The 18795-nt window shown below is 48.1% G+C and overlaps 1 protein-coding gene across 1 annotated transcript in view; it reads right to left on the bottom strand.

Moving 5' to 3' along the window:
• Positions 1–14572, bottom strand: part of CBX8 (chromobox 8) — a 276864-nt gene extending 262292 nt beyond the window's left edge. The window contains exons 1-2 of the mRNA XM_086931058.1: positions 14466–14572; positions 12996–13039 (exon numbers count right to left, since the gene is read on the bottom strand). Of these exons, the coding sequence (XP_086787184.1) occupies positions 12996–13039; positions 14466–14534 (113 nt within the window). The 5' untranslated portion in view covers positions 14535–14572. The remainder of the gene's footprint in view (positions 1–12995; positions 13040–14465) is intronic.
• Between the last annotated feature and the right edge of the window lie 4223 nt (positions 14573–18795).

The raw sequence follows: 18795 nt of genomic DNA, 5'->3' as shown, positions 1-18795 counted from the left end.
GTGCGGCAGCATTGAGATGTGCTGCAATGCATGAGGATTTACAACAAGCATGAGAATGCTGATGAAGAAATCATTGGTGGTCATGTCACATATGGCTATATATAGGACTTTAAGAGGTGATTTTAACATCTATTTAGATGGATTGATGAATTATAAATGGTTATATATTTTTAACAATATTTTGGTAATATAGATTGTAATTTACTGTTTTATGTATGACTTGCAGCCTTATAGGGGGCAAAACGCGCGTCTGCTGTCAAGAACTGTGTTTTAAAAGAAATAAAGTTTGGATTTTGGCTACACTACTTGATTCCTTTGGACAAAGAAATCGTGTCCGTGCGTGCTTACAGCACATAGTTGAAAGAGACTTTCTGTGATGTGCAATGATGTTATTGTGTCCCAGGTCCCTGATAACTCCTCCTCCTCTGAACTGTCCGTCTGCACTGTATACGGCCACTTTGTGCATAGGTCAGGAGGGGTTGGGAGTACAGGTGGTGGACTATCAGGTTGTTAAGCCAGAGACCACTCCTTTGACAAGAGCCCAAGGATTCAAGTATATAAAGATGGGGGGAGTCATGAATGTCCCATGGTCTCTAAATATGCTTTAGTATGCTTTGAACACTCTTAACTACATATCAGATTATGGTAGATTTGGATTTTTGCAAATTGCTGAATTGAGTGTTAAACCTCTACCCACTGTAACCCTTGGCCATTGTGTGGTTGGAAACCTAGAAAAGCGGTTTGATATTACCAGGAAGATGGAATATGTATTCCACAGTTAAATTTGCACTGGTGTCGTTTTTCCCGGGGTTTCCCATGTTTTTATTCATCCGTTAAGAATTGGGATTGGATAGTTATACAGATTTTGGAATACTTTTTCTGAAAGTTGTATGAGAAGCATTTGCAAAAGATACTTTACTGTAGGGACTACAATATTTTCATTGCTTCTGTCCTAACGCACCAGGACTGAAAATTCAGGGCCCAAAGTTTAGTGATCTTTTTTGTTTTCTGTGGTGTTCCTTCTTCTCATTAATGAGCTAGTATCATTCAGGTTTGTACGGTAAAACCAAAGTAATTGAAATTTGATGTTTTCTAAAGGAAATCAGGGAAAAATCAGAGTTTGTGCAGTGTACATTTACTTTAGAATTTATAGGCATTTAAGAAGTATCCCAACACTACAGCCTAATCATGCATGGGCTACAGAACAAATCCTACTCCACATTTGAGATTTTTTTTTAAAAACATTATATAATCAATGTAAGTCTTTGCTTTGAAACATCTCTACTATTAGAATGTTGTTTTTGACTGATATTACTTAAAAATGGGTCCTAGTAATAATACATACAGGAGGGTGATAATGGTCACTCGGTCTCGTTCCATAATAAAGTTGAAAATAATCAGAAGTCATATCATTTACACTGACTATCACCTATGGTTGGTGAAAACAGGCCCCAATTACTTTGTTAAAGTCTGATCAAGTTAGGAACACACCGACAGGTTGTCAGAAATTACCTGAAGACCCTATAAAACAAGTTTTGAGTGCTAAAGTGTATGGCTACTGCAGAAGCATCTTGTTTGTTTGCTTCTTCTAACAGGTGGCACAAACGTCTAGAGCAGTTCCCAATCTAATCTTCAAGAATATTGTGTTTAAATATGATTAAGGACAAACCTAGCTAACTTAATTTGCTCAAATATTTATGTAAATATTACCTAACAAACGTAATAAGGAAATTGGGCAACAATTTGCTACTTTAGTGGGATCTTTCCCTTTTTTACGAACACTGTGCCTTTCACTGCCCCATCGGTTTGAAAATACTTTGAGTGGTATGGGGTTTTAATGCTAGAATAGAACTCAGTGGCTCATAAAATGTTTTGAGGCCATCTGGACCTAGAAACATATTGCATGGACACATTTAAGAGTCTACAGCTTCCTCTAGGGAGATGATTAAGGTTCAACATCAATCTACGGTGAGCTGATTGATAGATGTATTACCTTTTGTTCTCAGTAGCATCAAAATGATCTTCTAGATAGGCAGTTTTTATAGAAAGTTTTCATCACATTAGCCATGTTACTATCTTTAGATACAAGTAGGTTTGTGTCAGATTGTAATGCACTTTTCAGTTTAACGTGTTTGTATATAAAATAATTTGCCAGCTGTTACATTTGTATTTCCTACAGGCTGGTGTTTCTTGTGCATGTGTTAAGTAGTGGTTTTATAGCTAAAGAATCCACTTTTTTTTACTGCTTGCCAGGATCTATGAAGACGAGGGTCTACTATCAACGGGCTGTAAAACCATCAAAAAAATACAGCTAAATAAAATAAACTATGAAGGGTTTGGTTGGCTTACTGATCACTGAGACAATGTTTAATCAAAATTGGAGCTAGTGGAGAAAAAGGGAGTAAGAACCCCCTTGTGAAGACTCCAAGATGGGAAATAAACAAGCCTGGAAGGGAGCTTGGGGTAGGGGGTTGAGTGGGGGGGGCCAAAGGCAGAGCTCCTACATGGTGTGCGGGGAACACATGGACTCAAATGTAAGGCAGTTTGCAGCCAGAGCTTTCAAATTACCCTGTGACATGCATGAAACCTGGAAACAAACCAACAGTTCTTGCTGTTGGTTTACAGAGTTACACCACACAAGAGAAAAAATAGGCTCACAGGCTAGCTGGCATAAAATTCTTAAAATGCAAAGGTTATTGTACAAAACTGATTCATCAACACTCTGTGAGAAACATATTTAAATCATACGGCAAAGTTATTTTCCCCAGCGATTGGTGTGTTTCAGGCCGGCAGTGCCCTTTTCCTGGATATTATGGGAGTGTTCAGTAAGAAAAAGCCTACACAGCATCCCTGTAGGAGAGTAGGGTCTGCAATCCTATGATCACCCAGATTTTTTGCTTTTGTTTCACTGGTTTACGACTTTCTCTGGCTGTGGGCCTGCCAATCAGACCCACAGCCTGGCTGTTCTCTTTCTAAATTACGATATGTACCCTAGGTGCATTTACCAATTGGTACTGGGCCACCTTATCAGACCCTGTAACTCAGGGCATAGGTGTACCCAGGGCCGCCAGGGGCTGCAGCATGTATTATGCCACCCCTGGCTGGCCTCCTAAATTTGACACAACTGGCTGCATGACAGCTGGGGCGAAGTCGTGTAATCACCCTTTGCTTTAGATATAGCAGCTCTATATCTAACCATACAATGGACACCCGAGTCCCTATCAGTCACTCCTATGGCAGGCCTTGACAATCCTGAAGGCAGAGTGCATGGGCTCGCGTGAACTGTGTTCTGGCCCGAGCCGAGCCGGTTGCAGCTTGCGGAGAAAAGACCCAATGGCTGTTCCATGATAACGCGTGCCACATCGGTAACTTCGGTGTCGCGTTATCAAGACATGTCGAGTAAGGTGTCATACGAATCGGGATGCTGCCCTCTCACCAACTCTGGCGACGAGGTTAGCATTCCGCCCTTCTAGAGGGACACGACATGTACGTAACTGTGAACCCCGGTTAAAGTTAACGAAAGCCTCAGCTCCACAAAATGGATGCTGCCACCACAGACACGAGTCTGACCTCCTGCTGCTGGGAGTCCTTCCAGCGAGAAGCGCTTGGACAAAGGGTTTCCTGTCGAGGGCGGTGTTCGCACCGTCCCAGACAGGGTTTGTGTATTCTGGGTAGGTAGGGCTTTTGCGAGAAGGTGACTGCGGAGTGGCACCCCGGTGCTCACTACGCATCTGCCGGTTAGAACCAGTTCCAGGGGCGACAGCCCTGGCCTGGGGAAAGTCCGGCAGGGGAGAGGGGTGTAACTACCCCCCTTCCTGGTCCCACCCTTAGGGCAGGACCTAGTCATGTACCCACCCCTTTCTTTAGGATAAAGGCCGGAGCGGGGACCCTTCCAAATTAGATCATCTTTGAATCAAGAATACTTTCTACGAAAGGACTTCAAGACTCTTCTCAAGATTTCTCCCTTGTGGCTAAGGAGTAGTCACCCTGCATCAGCGGGCACCATCTAAGAACTCTGCGGTTTGCTGTAAGTCCTTCCTCAAGGAATCCGACGGCCCAGCTCGACGAGAACCGGCTTCCCTGGCACCTCTGACCTCTACCCCCGTCATCAGCTCAGCTGTGATCTGTGGGTGCGACGAGACCTCGAGGGACCGGCCATCATCAGAACCTGCACGCTCTTAAAAACCAGCACGACCATCGAGGTAACTCTCTGGTGAGTGCTCTGGGGTCCGAGAAGCCCCGACCCTGAGCCGCTCCAGCTCCGAAGTGCAGTCCCCCAGCATCTCCACGATCTGCGTGGGGCCCTTCTGCTCGCTGCTCAGCACGTTGTCTGGTCACTAGCCGCTGGCTTGTGTCCTTCTGTGACGACATCCGAGAATCATCACTGCCGGTCTGGTTGCTCCAGACTGGCCCTTGCTTCCATCTTTTCGAGAAGCACCCCGGACCCTCCTGGTCCACTCAAGACGCCGACAGCGTCATCCGTCGTGGGACAGCTCGCACCTCCACCGTGGTCGCCGACAACGCCTCCTGGTCCGTGAGACTGCAGAGCCTAGCGTCGCCCACTCACCTGGTCGAGGTGACGGCCAACTGGTGCCTTCCTGGTACCCTCTGACTACTGGCTAGTAGTACGAACTTGGTCCCCTCTGCTTTCAGGTTTCATCAATCTCCGATCCAGGCTTGGATCTCTACGAACTATTCATCACTGGTCGCCGGCCAGCAACTCCTTTTCTTCCGGCTCCTGGCTCGTCAGCGAAGACCCCGACGCCTGTAAGACTTGTGCAGCCGCAGCCCTCGTGGCTAGGTAACTCGGCATTTCAGTGCCTGCATAGCCTCCTTACTCTAGGGTCCCGAGTCCCTCGCTTCCGACTTGCCTTAACCTTTCCGTGTCCTCGGACACTTGTTTTAACTGTGCACTTAAAGTATTTGCTAAAGAGATTTGGTTTGTGCTAAGTACCCTGTCCTCATAAAGAGTACAGGGCTGTTGTGATTCTTAATAAATATACTGTTTATTTTCATAACACTTGTGTGGTGTCCTTTCACTGGGTGTTCAAGGGGTACATGTGTGGTAAACAGCTGGCTTAACGCGCCCTCTCGAGTCTTTAGCCTTAGACTGCTCGTATCCACGCTACTAGGATAGCTGGTCTATAGGTTGACTTACAACCAAACACCATAAGGGTCGTTGGAACGATACATAGCGGTCGCTAGAATAGCGAACGTTGCATATCGGGCCAACTTCTCACATTGGTGAGCAGCGGTTGGGATTTGAGCTTGCTGTTGTTTTAGCACACGTATCCTAAGAATATCTTGTTTAAAGATCGCGCAAGTACTGTTAGTACATATAACTAAAGCTTAGAATACTCGGAGTTCTACTGAACCAGCTGTTGTAGCTCCTCAAGGCTTAGCACACCTTGGCTACAACTCTTAGCAAGGGATCAGTAGGAAAACACATAGTGTAGGTAGGTGCATCACTTACACCACACTAGAAACAGTATGTCGGGCCAAGGAGGAAACTCTGAGTCTCCCCTTGTGTCAGTTGACCCTCCACAGGTCATCCCTTCAGGATATACTGTGCTGAGCTTCAAGGAGTTAAGACGACTGTGTCACTCCCGGAAGATTCAGCAGGGGTCTAACCCCACAACGTCCTTTCTGATTGGTCTCTTGGAGACTTATGATGCCAGGAGAGCTGAGAAACTTCGTAGCTCTTCTAATCCAGAAGGAGACATGCCTCCCCTCGAGGGAACCCGAGATGATCCTGACCTCATCCACCTCGTAACTGAGAACGAAAAGGGAAGAACTTGCCCTGGCCAAGGAAAAGCTTGCTTTCGCTAGAGAGCAACAGTTAAGTGGGGCAATCCCCACTGGTGGCAGCAATGTACCTAGTAATAGGGAAAAGAGTTTCGATACGAAACACCTTGGGAAGATAGTGCCCCCCTTTAAACAAGGGGATGACATCCACAAATGGATTACTGCTTTGGAGAGGGCCTGCACTGTGCAAGGCGTTCCCCAGAGTCAGTGGGCAGCTATCTTGTGGCTCTCCTTTGAAGGAAAAGGAAGAGACAAGCTCCTCACCACAAGGGTAGAGGACGCTAATAATTACCAAGTCTTGAAGAATACACTCCTTGAAGGGTTCGGCCTAACCACTGAGCAGTACAGGGTGCTGTTCAGGGATACCCAGAAAACGCAGGCTCAAGACTGGTCTGATTTTGTCGATTGTGCCACTAAGGCTTTTGAGGGCTGGTTGCTGGGCAGTAAGGTTACTGATTACGCAGGATTGTATAATTTGATGATGAGAGAACAAATTTTAAACAATTGTCAGAACCAGTTGTTGCATCAGCATCTTGTCGACTCGGATCTGACCTCTCCCCAAGAATTGGGAAAGAAGGCAGACAGATGGGTTCGTACGAGAGTTAAACAGAACCAGGGCCAGAATCAAGGTGGTCAGAAGAAAGCAGACCAAAAGGGTAAAGATTCTAAGGGGGAACAAAATGACCAGAAGTCTTCGACAGGTCCCCAACAACCCAAAGAGGGTGGGGGTCAGGCTCCCCAAAAGAAGAAAGAAGGCCAATCCAAAAGATGGTGCCAGTACTGTAAAAGTAAATCTCACTGGTTTAGTGAGTGCACCAAGAAAGGAGGAGGGCAGACTCCTGCCACTGCAGCCCCTAAGGCACCTGTGCCCCCTAGTACAGTCAGCAGTGGTAGTGCGCCTCCCAAGGGTTTAGTAGGGTTAACCCTGGGTTCTGAGGGGAGTGACAACTTAGTTGGCACACTCACTCAGGCTGTCCTTGTCAGTACGGGGGACGCGGACGTGTCCCCTGACATAAGTCCCAATACGCTGGGCAAATACCGACAGACGCCTTTCATAAATGGAAAGATGGCTCAGGCCTATAGGGACACTTGTGCCAGCGTCACCATGGTGACGCCTAACTTTGTGGACCCTGGACAGATCATGCCAGGTACAGAATTCCTGGTGACCAATGCAAGCAATGTCACTACCAATCACAGTATGGCAATTGTAGCTTTCTCCTGGGGAGGGGTAACTGGCCAAAAGAAGGTTGTAGTTAGTCCAGACCTCCCAGTGGATTGTTTGTTGGGCAATGATTTGGAGTCGTCACAATGGTCAGAAGTGGAGCACCGGACTCACATGGAAATGTTAGGTTTGCCAGCACATGTGTTCGCTGTGACTAGGTCACAGGTCAGGAAATGCCCCACTGAACAGGTGCTGGATCCTGGAACAACGGACCAGACACCTCCCAAGAAAAAGAGCAGTAGGGTTAAGGCTGCGCCTTCCCCCTTGCCCCAGGTCGAGGATCAAGTCTCAGAGGAGGCTGACCTACAGGAATTGAGGGAAACTGAGCCTCGGGAGTTCGAACTTGATCAAGTTGAATTCTTGGGCTCAGGGGGACCCTCAAGGGAAGACCTGGGGAAGGACCAGTTAGACTGCCCTTCTCTTGAACCCCTCAGACAGCAGGCTGCTGCTGAGGCTGCTGGGAACGCCACAGGTACCCACAAGGTATACTGGGAAGATGGACTCCTGTACACTGAGTCAAGAGACCCCAAGCCTGGCATGACCAGGAGGCTGGTCGTCCCCTTGTCTCAGCGTGGTTTCCTACTTACCTTGGCCCACGAGATTCCCTTAGCAGGTCACTTAGGCCAGACGAAAACGTGGGACAGGCTTGTCTCGCACTTTCACTGGCCTCACATGAATGAAGATACCAAGGAGTGTTGCCGCTCCTGTGTCACTTGCCAAGCCAGTGGTAAGTCAGGTGGCACGACAAAGGCCCCCCTTATACCAATGCCTGTGGTGGGGGTGCCCTTTGAACGGGTGGGGATCGACATCGTCGGTCCCATGGAACCACCAACAGCATCAGGGCACAAGTTTATACTGGTGGTAGTGGATCATGCCACCAGGTACCCTGAAGCTATTCCCCTTAGGACCACTACAGCACCTGTTGTGGCAAGAGCCCTGGTTGGAGTATTCTCCAGAGTGGGCTTCCCTAAGGAGGTCGTCTCCGACAGAGGTGCAAACTTTATGTCGAGCTACTTAACTGCTATGTGGAAGGAATGTGGTGTCAACTACAAGTTCACTACACCCTATCATCCACAATGCAATGGGCTTGTTGAGAGATTCAACAGGACCCTAAAAGGGATGATTCATGGACTACCGGAAAAGCTTCGGCGTGGATGGGACGTCCTGATCCCCTGCCTCTTGTTCGCCTACAGAGAAGTCCCACAGAAGGGGGTTGGCTACAGCCCTTTCGAACTTTTGTACGGGCATCCTGTAAGAGGACCCCTGTGTTTGGTGAAGGAAGGATGGGAGAGACCTCTCAAAAAGCCGGCAACCAACATAGTGGACTATGTGCTCGGCCTCCGCTCGCGGATGGCTGAATACATGGAGAAGGCATCCGAAAACCTTAAGGCCAGCCAAGAACTCCAAAAAGCTTGGCATGACCAAAAGGCTGTCTTGACTGTTTACCAGCCCGGACAGAAGGTGTGGGTGTTGGAGCCAGTGGCCCCAGCAGCACTCAAGGACAAATGGTCCGGGCCCCACACCATCCTGGAGAAGAAGGGAGAGGTCACCTACCTGGTCGACCTGGGAACTCCCCGGAGCCCCCACAGGGTGCTTCATGTCAACAGGCTAAAAGCATATGTCGACAGGAAGGACATGAGTTTGCTCATGGCCCTAGATGAGGGACAGGAAGAGGAGAGTGACCCTCTCCCCGACCTGCTCACTCAGAATCCTGACGATGGCTCGGTAGATGGTGTTGTCTTTTGTGGCAGCCTCTCCGAACATCAACAGAGCGACTGTAAACAGGTTCTTCAGTCGTTCCGACATCTGTTTTCTCTGACACCCAGTCAGACCGATTGGTGCACCCATGAGGTCGACACTGGTGACAGCCTGCCCGTAAAGAGTAAAATCTACAGGCAGCCTGATCACGTTAGAGACTGCATCAAAAGTGAAGTGCAGAAAATGTTGGAGCTGGGAGTCATTGAACCCTCGGATAGCCCTTGGGCTAGTCCCGTAGTTCTAGTGCCGAAACCTCACACCCAGGGAGGTAAGAGAGAGATGAGGTTCTGCGTAGACTACAGGGGTCTCAATGCAGTCACTAAGACTGACGCCCACCCAATACCAAGGGCAGACGAGCTTATTGATAGGCTGGCTTCGGCCAACTACTTAAGTACGTTTGACCTGACAGCTGGGTATTGGCAAATCAGGTTAGCTGAGGACGCCAAGCCTAAAACAGCATTTTCAACCCCTGGTGGGCATTACCAGTTCGTGGTGATGCCCTTTGGTCTGAAAAATGCACCTGCCACCTTCCAACGGTTGGTGAATCACGTCCTTACTGGGCTGGATGACTTCTGTGCGGCGTATCTTGACGATATTGCTGTCTTTAGCTCCACCTGGGAGGATCACCTGGTCCACCTGCGGAAGACATTGGAGGCGCTGCAAGCAGCAGGCCTCACTATCAAGGCCACCAAGTGCCAGATAGGGCAGACACAGGTTGTATACCTGGGCCACCTTGTAGGTGGAGGTCAGGTTCAGCCACTGGAGAGCAAGATACAGTCAATCAGGGACTGGGCTCCTCCAACCACCCAGACTCAGGTTCGAGCTTTCTTGGGCCTGACTGGTTACTATAGGAAGTTTGTCAGGAACTATGGTTCCATCGTGACACCATTAAATGAACTGACAAGTAAGAAAATGCCAAAAAAGGTTCAGTGGACAGCGAGCTGTCAAAAAGCATTCGATGACCTAAAGCAGGCCATGTGCACGGCGCCTATCCTCAAGAGTCCGGACTACTCCAAACCATTCATTGTCCAAACAGATGCTTCTGAGTTGGGTGTGGGAGCTGTTCTTTCTCAACTGAATTTTGATGGTCAAGACCAGCCCATTGCTTTTATAAGCAGAAGGCTGACCCCTAGAGAGAAGAATTGGTCAGCTATCGAGAGGGAGGCCTTTGCTGTGGTTTGGGCCCTGAAGAAGCTGAGGCCATACTTGTTTGGCACTCACTTCAAGATTCAGACCGACCATAAGCCCCTCTTGTGGCTAAATCAGATGAAGGGTGAAAACCCCAAACTGCTTAGGTGGTCCATTTCCCTACAGGGGATGGACTTCACAGTGGAACATAGACCTGGTACTGATCATGGCAATGCCGATGGGCTCTCCAGATATTTCCACTTAGAACAAGAAGACTTACCTGGTCAAGGTTAGCTAGTTGTTCCGACGTTTGGGGGGGGGTCATGTAGGAGAGTAGGGTCTGCAATCCTATGATCACCCAGATTTTTTGCTTTTGTTTCACTGGTTTACGACTTTCTCTGGCTGTGGGCCTGCCAATCAGACCCACAGCCTGGCTGTTCTCTTTCTAAATTACGATATGTACCCTAGGTGCATTTACCAATTGGTACTGGGCCACCTTATCAGACCCTGTAACTCAGGGCATAGGTGTACCCAGGGCCGCCAGGGGCTGCAGCATGTATTATGCCACCCCTGGCTGGCCTCCTAAATTTGACACAACTGGCTGCATGACAGCTGGGGCGAAGTCGTGTAATCACCCTTTGCTTTAGATATAGCAGCTCTATATCTAACCATACAATGGACACCCGAGTCCCTATCAGTCACTCCTATGGCAGGCCTTGACAATCCTGAAGGCAGAGTGCATGGGCTCGCGTGAACTGTGTTCTGGCCCGAGCCGGTTGCAGCTTGCGGAGAAAAGACCCAATGGCTGTTCCATGATAACGCGTGCCACATCGGTAACTTCGGTGTCGCGTTATCAAGACATGTCGAGTAAGGTGTCATACGAATCGGGATGCTGCCCTCTCACCAACTCTGGCGACGAGGTTAGCATTCCGCCCTTCTAGAGGGACACGACATGTACGTAACTGTGAACCCCGGTTAAAGTTAACGAAAGCCTCAGCTCCACAAAAGGGATGCTGCCACCACAGACACGAGTCTGACCTCCTGCTGCTGGGAGTCCTTCCAGCGAGGAGCGCTTGGACAAAGGGTTTCCTGTCGAGGGCGGTGTTCGCACCGTCCCAGACAGGGTTTGTGTATTCTGGGTAGGTAGGGCTTTTGCGAGAAGGTGACTGCGGAGTGGCACCCCGGGGCTCACTACGCATCTGCCGGTTAGAACCAGTTCCAGGGGCGACAGCCCTGGCCTGGGGAAAGTCCGGCAGGGGAGAGGGGTGTAACTACCCCCCTTCCTGGTCCCACCCTTAGGGCAGGACCTAGTCATGTACCCACCCCTTTCTTTAGGATAAAGGCCGGAGCGGGGACCCTTCCAAATTAGATCATCTTTGAATCAAGAATACTTTCTACGAAAGGACTTCAAGACTCTTCTCAAGATTTCTCCCTTGTGGCTAAGGAGTAGTCACCCTGCATCAGCGGGCACCATCTAAGAACTCTGCGGTTTGCTGTAAGTCCTTCCTCAAGGAATCCGACGGCCCAGCTCGACGAGAACCGGCTTCCCTGGCACCTCTGACCTCTACCCCCGTCATCAGCTCAGCTGTGATCTGTGGGTGCGACGAGACCTCGAGGGACCGGCCATCATCAGAACCTGCACGCTCTTAAAAACCAGCACGACCATCGAGGTAACTCTCTGGTGAGTGCTCTGGGGTCCGAGAAGCCCCGACCCTGAGCCGCTCCAGCTCCGAAGTGCAGTCCCCCAGCATCTCCACGATCTGCGTGGGGCCCTTCTGCTCGCTGCTCAGCACGTTGTCTGGTCACTAGCCGCTGGCTTGTGTCCTTCTGTGACGACATCCGAGAATCATCACTGCCGGTCTGGTTGCTCCAGACTGGCCCTTGCTTCCATCTTTTCGAGAAGCACCCCGGACCCTCCTGGTCCACTCAAGACGCCGACAGCGTCATCCGTCGTGGGACAGCTCGCACCTCCACCGTGGTCGCCGACAACGCCTCCTGGTCCGTGAGACTGCAGAGCCTAGCGTCGCCCACTCACCTGGTCGAGGTGACGGCCAACTGGTGCCTTCCTGGTACCCTCTGACTACTGGCTAGTAGTACGAACTTGGTCCCCTCTGCTTTCAGGTTTCATCAATCTCCGATCCAGGCTTGGATCTCTACGAACTATTCATCACTGGTCGCCGGCCAGCAACTCCTTTTCTTCCGGCTCCTGGCTCGTCAGCGAAGACCCCGACGCCTGTAAGACTTGTGCAGCCGCAGCCCTCGTGGCTAGGTAACTCGGCATTTCAGTGCCTGCATAGCCTCCTTACTCTAGGGTCCCGAGTCCCTCGCTTCCGACTTGCCTTAACCTTTCCGTGTCCTCGGACACTTGTTTTAACTGTGCACTTAAAGTATTTGCTAAAGAGATTTGGTTTGTGCTAAGTACCCTGTCCTCATAAAGAGTACAGGGCTGTTGTGATTCTTAATAAATATACTGTTTATTTTCATAACACTTGTGTGGTGTCCTTTCACTGGGTGTTCAAGGGGTACATGTGTGGTAAACAGCTGGCTTAACGCGCCCTCTCGAGTCTTTAGCCTTAGACTGCTCGTATCCACGCTACTAGGATAGCTGGTCTATAGGTTGACTTACAACCAAACACCATAAGGGTCGTTGGAACGATACATAGCGGTCGCTAGAATAGCGAACGTTGCATATCGGGCCAACTTCTCACAATCCCCACTGTGCCTTTGCAGTCTATCAAACAATCATGTAGTTGTCTTTCCCCAGTTGTCAATACCCACTTCAAATTACTTAATATTTTGTTGGCTTAAAGGTCTGGGTGGTGGAAGGTACAACACGTTACCAGTGTGCCTCTCAGCAACCAGGCCCAGCAAATGGGGCATTCTCAGCTGGAACGTGAGAAGACATGATTAACCCACCGGGCCCACACACTGTCGGAAGAAAGGACGATTTGTTTGTGTGTGTGTGTGTGTGTGGGGGGTTAATATTTGGTCGAGGGCACTAACTTTTCAAATGGGTCTGAGATTTCCTTCACAGAGTGGCGAGTGAATAAGTGGCGTTAAACGAGTCATATTGGTTACTTACTTCTGAGACCAGCCCTTCCACTTCACCAGGTACTCCATCCGCCCCTAGAAAAGGATAACAAAAGTACAGGATGCATAACGTGCAACACATAATCCCTCAGAGCATCCACGCAAGCTGGTTCCTTAATGCAATGACCCACCCAGAAAACCCCAGCACACACAACCAACCTCAAGGCATGCATTAAAGTTCGGTTCTCTGGTGTTTGTATATACGACGTAACAATGTATACAGTATAGCCTCCTATTTAAGTTTTCCAGGCCATACCGCCAATATCTCCTCTTCAGTAAATGCATCCTTCCGACACATCCAAGGGCTGGATCAATCTTCTCCCACACAGTATACCTGTATATAATATCAATGTTCACCATAACACCTCCACTGCACAATTACCAGTGCACGAAATCAATTTCGCTCTTATAGAGAAATTCAGTAAATGCACGCAGTCTCACGCTCCGTTTGCGTGTGCCAACCCTGTCACCTTGCTGTTTGCTCTCTGCCTTGTTCTCAGCTCCCAACGTTGGCCCCTAGGTAAATAGAACCATTTTCGCCTCTTCATTACGCTTCTTGCTAATCCAAGTTCACTGATCTTAACTTTCCCAGTTCATTGCTACCCATCCTTCAACCTGCATACTAGAACCCTCTTCAATAGCCACATGACCCAAACAGTCCCAATTCGCAGTCCTGTGGTTTGACCGGACCAGCCCTTACCACTGCATGCATGTTCGACTCAATACACTAACGCTAAAAGCCTCATCTCAGAGACCCCTTCTGAATGCATCACCATGACACCGCCAGTGCATGCGAAGGAATCAGAAATAAACCTGACAAAAATGCTCAAACTATCACCACTCCATTCTTCTCCTCAAGCTATCGATTTCGCCCAACCATCCTCTTTCTCTGGTCTCTTATTCTCTCTCCCTTGAACCCTTTGTGGCTCCTGAGATATATCGGGGATTTGGGGAAAGTGGCAGAGCCACAAACAGCGCCTCTGTCCACCGGCGAAATGCTCTGTGGGATTAAAGGCCAGTCCCTGTGCATGCACAAGTCCATTCCATTCATCTCAGCGACACCTTTGGTCCATAATCTTCACGACACTTAAAGATCATGAACCTCAAGAACTTCATGCGAACAGCATTCTTTGCGTGTACCAAATACCTCGTACCACAGCCCCTACGTCGTCCGTACCTTCAGCGCATGCATCCAATAAGTTCCGTCTGAAGACCGTGAAGCCCATACCCTCCAAACACGCACATGCACCCCAATATCTCAATACATCGCATGTGTGTGCAACCACCATCGCTCATAAATGCACACGCGTCTGACAGTTCTGCAGCATGTCCCTCCCCCAGAACCACCTCTTACTGACAACTTCGGTATTAAGACCACCTTGTACTCCCACTGACAGACCTTTAGTATACACTGGCCCTACCTTACTGATCCTCTCCTATTACCCATATACCCTTCCCTCACCTTCCGCACCCGACGCTTGAGCAGTGCCTCCGCTGCAAACACTCGCTCCCCAACAGCCGACAGCTCCATGTCCGTCCCGTTCCCTACACCCGTCAGTGGCCCAGGCAGCCCATAATACTCTCGTGACGTAACTGTCGTTGCCAGCGCCGTTGCTAAGGACTGAGCTCCGTGGAATATTCCGCTGCACCTCCATTGGCTGGAACGCAAGTACCGCCCCTCCCCTGTCCCAGAGTGTTGCTACGTGACCTGCCTACCAATAAGCTTTCCCTGGGGGGCGTGGTAGTTGCACTTCGTGGACCGGGCCTCAAGCCGGAAGTGACGTAGACGAACGACTCATACAGCAGACGTAGAAGAAGGACTTACCAGGGGCTCACTGAACAGAAAAACCCTCGTCTGTCAACGAGCCTGTTGGGAGGGTAAATTGGAGGCTAAAATCGAGCTTAATTTGTGTTATACTCGACTGCTGTACAGTGCATATCCAGTAAACCTTATTTGCCCATAAGATCTAAGGCATTCTTAGTTCGCACACAGTAAGCAAGCGCATACTACATCTAGTTATTTTATTCTCATGTATGAACCACTGTAAAAATATTTGTTGCAGATTGAAACATAGAGTGAGCTCATTGAATGGATGCTCCTACAGCGCACCAAGTGCGCTTCTTAGTTAACCAATTAACAATCCAGTGAAAGTCTCGACTGGCCATAACCCAGATACAGTCCATGCACATCAGCTGCGCACTGTACACCTAATGTATAAGTTGGGCAATCACAATATCTGCCAGTTACTATGTATGTGATATACCCCGACTGCACAGACACCACACTTAATATTTTAATCTCCGCCTACATACCCCAAATTTGCTAAATACACCTATGGTTACTTTGATTCCCATTATACACGTCATGTATTCATTGGTTGCTTCTTTCCAGTCGTGCTTCCTACACCTCAGCTATCAACAGCGGTCATGTTTAATTGCAAAGTTCGTTATGTAGCTCAGAGACTGCCGCCTAATGCCGGTGGGTGGGAGGTTCACGCCTCATTAATGCCCTAAAGTGCCTATTATGCCCTTCAAACAGCACACCGCCGCCACATACACCTCGATCAACCTGGCTGTTCCAAAATACGCTTCATCTTTTACATCATAACCGTATAATATACATCAACTTTATATACCCTACATGCCTCATATAGACTTAAGTTATGCAAGTCAACCTTCCTTACCATGCACTCATACTATCCCACAAAACATCTCATATATGTTCCAGCATCCTATAAAATACTTTAATCATAACGTAAGAGTCCGATAATGCATCACGAGTGTGTTATAGTTATGCCATTATACACCCAGCTAGCCCCGATTTATCGCAGCTGCTAATAGTATAACACTTTCATAAATCAGCTGTCTCTTTATACACCCGGCTACCTGGATAAAGATCCAACTGCCCGTAATACTGCCAAATTCATAACTATTCCGTAAGAGCCCGCATATATTCCTCAACTAATCTGTAATATTCTTCACCTATGTTTGTATGCATCGGTATTGGTGTAGGGGTAACCAAGCTAAAGAGGAACGGAACGCTGAATATTAACGGGTGGTTGTCAGACGGTCACGATCATGTGCACGAAGTGGGTATTTTACACATTTGAATTGCACAATTAGAATGACACAATTATATTACAATTCAAATATCTCAATCACATAAGCATATGCTAAACCAAACTACCCCTCAAACATATGTCTATTGTCCAACAAACATTTCTTGTCACACTAACTGTCCCAACATATTAACACTCCGCACCCCATGTGTTTTATGATCGCCCCTACACCTGTCCCACAGTGTTGTACATATACCCAAACTTGCCCATGACCTATATACACACCGCCTGTATCAGCATACTCCGGATGTACCTATCGTTTTCTTTGTAACCCATTTGCACATCACAACAGTCTGAAACAGCCATCTTATGCAACACTTATATTTCAACATTCGCCACCATACATACATAGGTCTCATAATAATTTTACTTACCATAACAGAAGTACACCCCATTCTACCATGTAAGCCCTTATATACAACTTCATTCCCCACCATAATGACTTATGCACCAAATGTCCCTGTATTATTCTGGCATATTCTAGACTTTCACCCAAAAAACTCGTAAACACCCCACCTGCTAAATAGTCGAGTGCTTCATGTCACCCCTCATTGGTAGACGACTGCCATATAATATTCCTTTAAAAAACAAAATGAAGTGTTAACCAGGTACACTACAACTATACCATAATGGCCTTCATTAAACAACACATATCCCACCGGTGTTGTATCTGGCTCGTACGTCTTTCCTATCCAGAACGTCCTCTATACTTTCCCTAATGATGACTAATGCACGGTATAACGTCTCTTATAAATGCCCTATCTCATAATGCACTCAAAGCCCCTATATGTTCCATAGTGCACTCTGTAATGTCCGTCATTGCCACCAAATGCCCCGTCGGTAGCCCTTCCTCGACAAGTGAAATCTACGTATAGTTCCCAAAAAAGTATCTCTCACCAGCACATTCTTTTTAACACTCGATATTAGCCCTCGCACCTGCACTCCACCTAAAACCCCCAGATGCAGCATGCCAAGTTTGAAGGGGACCCGTGTGCGTGCAATTGGTAATTACCTTTATGCACATCATTTTTTATGTGTACCTCCGATTTACCTCATTCTTTTCTGTCTCATCCGGTAAAAGGGCTCACAAACCAGTAAATGCACAGGTGTGTCAAATCACTCTTTATTAATTACAAAAACACGCTTAATTTAGCTTCAGAAAGTTGCATTATTTACTTAAAGCGTCCATTGTTAAAACGTTACATTTTAAAGATGTATTATGTGCACTTAAAAGGTCGCTGTAGTATAAGACCGCTGTTAGAGGTGTGTATCCCCACTGCTTAAGTCACATGACAGTGACGTTTTCTCAAGGTCCAAGCGGTACCCGAAAACTTTTGTTCAAGTATTACAATGAATTTCCACCATTTATGGCAACGAAGGTTCCTAATGCATATGCACATGTAGCCATCCTTTAGTCGGAGTAGTCACGAATCCTCCTAATTTTCTCGACATAAGTTAGCATAAATATTTCGACATTTTAAACTCTGAACGAGCGCATCCCTGTGTTATCCAGGAATGTTACACTCGTTCAGTGTCAGCAATATTCCTCGTGGGGTACGAGTTGATGTGAAGTTGTTCGTCATTAGAAAAGAATGGCAACATTTGAGAACAGAGCGCTCTAGAAGGCTTAGGATCTTTCTTTTCCACATTACTTAAGTAAGGGATATTTTATAAGTTGGGAAACACCGAAACGTTTGCCCGAAAGTGAAAAGAGCGAGCCGCCTCTGATTGGTGTGTTTGGCTTCACTTATATTTGCCTGGCATGCAGGCAGTGCGGGCCGAAGAGCCCTCTTTTGTACCATGCATGTGTTGGGGTTACGTCGCTATAACATGGTTCCCTCTGTTTGGAAAGCCCTAATTTCCTTCTCACCCCCCTCCTCCCCCTCTAGTGCTAGTAAAAGTGCCTGCGGAAGAGAACACGCCAGCGATGGTCTGTTATTTTCTGGAATCGAGTTTGTGCTCTCTACACGCTCAATCCACTCTCTTCAAGAACTAAGGCCAGCATGGTCCGGGGTGTAATACTACACTACTGAGAAGGTGCGGGGCCCTTGCGAGCGAGGTGACCTTAAAAAAGGCATCGAAAGGTACTTTTTTTTAGAACCGCGAGCGGTAAGAAGATAGGTGAAATGTGTGACAATCTGTGAATTTATACAGACCGCGAACATATTATAAAGAAAGGGACTGGGCCAGTGTGATTACCTTTTACAGTGATGACAATGTATGGGAGCACCGGGAGATCCCCAGCTTGACCTTACCTGCTGCCTACCCCAGCAGTCGCGCTCAGAAGACGGTGCTACTCGTGGGGACTGCAGCCTGCCCTTCCAGCTTTGTCCGTGGAGTGCAGATAGGGCCTAGGATTATACTTTGACATCCCGGGAGATTTGATTGTTCCCATTTTTTGCCCAAGCAGCACAGAGGGCGTGGCAAAGGGCCTGGGTAAGAACACGGAAGATTGTAAACTGCCCCTTGTTTTACTCGTGGATCACTTATAGGGCCCAGAGGGTGGTTAAGGTGAGATACTGAGATTGCAAGAGAGATGCGGACTGCCCCTTTCGCCCGCCCCCATCCCCGCCCTATACGGTATGCAATGTGGTCTAGAGGTTGCAGTTCGCACCATTCTTTTGCCCGTGGCACAGTGTCTAGCACGGGAATATCACCAGATATCTGCAGCCG

This window comes from Lissotriton vulgaris, chromosome 7, assembly GCF_964263255.1.
Source record: "Lissotriton vulgaris chromosome 7, aLisVul1.2, whole genome shotgun sequence".
Classification (NCBI taxonomy): domain Eukaryota; kingdom Metazoa; phylum Chordata; class Amphibia; order Caudata; family Salamandridae; genus Lissotriton; species Lissotriton vulgaris.
Note: the sequence above shows the minus strand (reverse complement) of the source record. Positions and strands in the feature narration are given on the sequence as shown.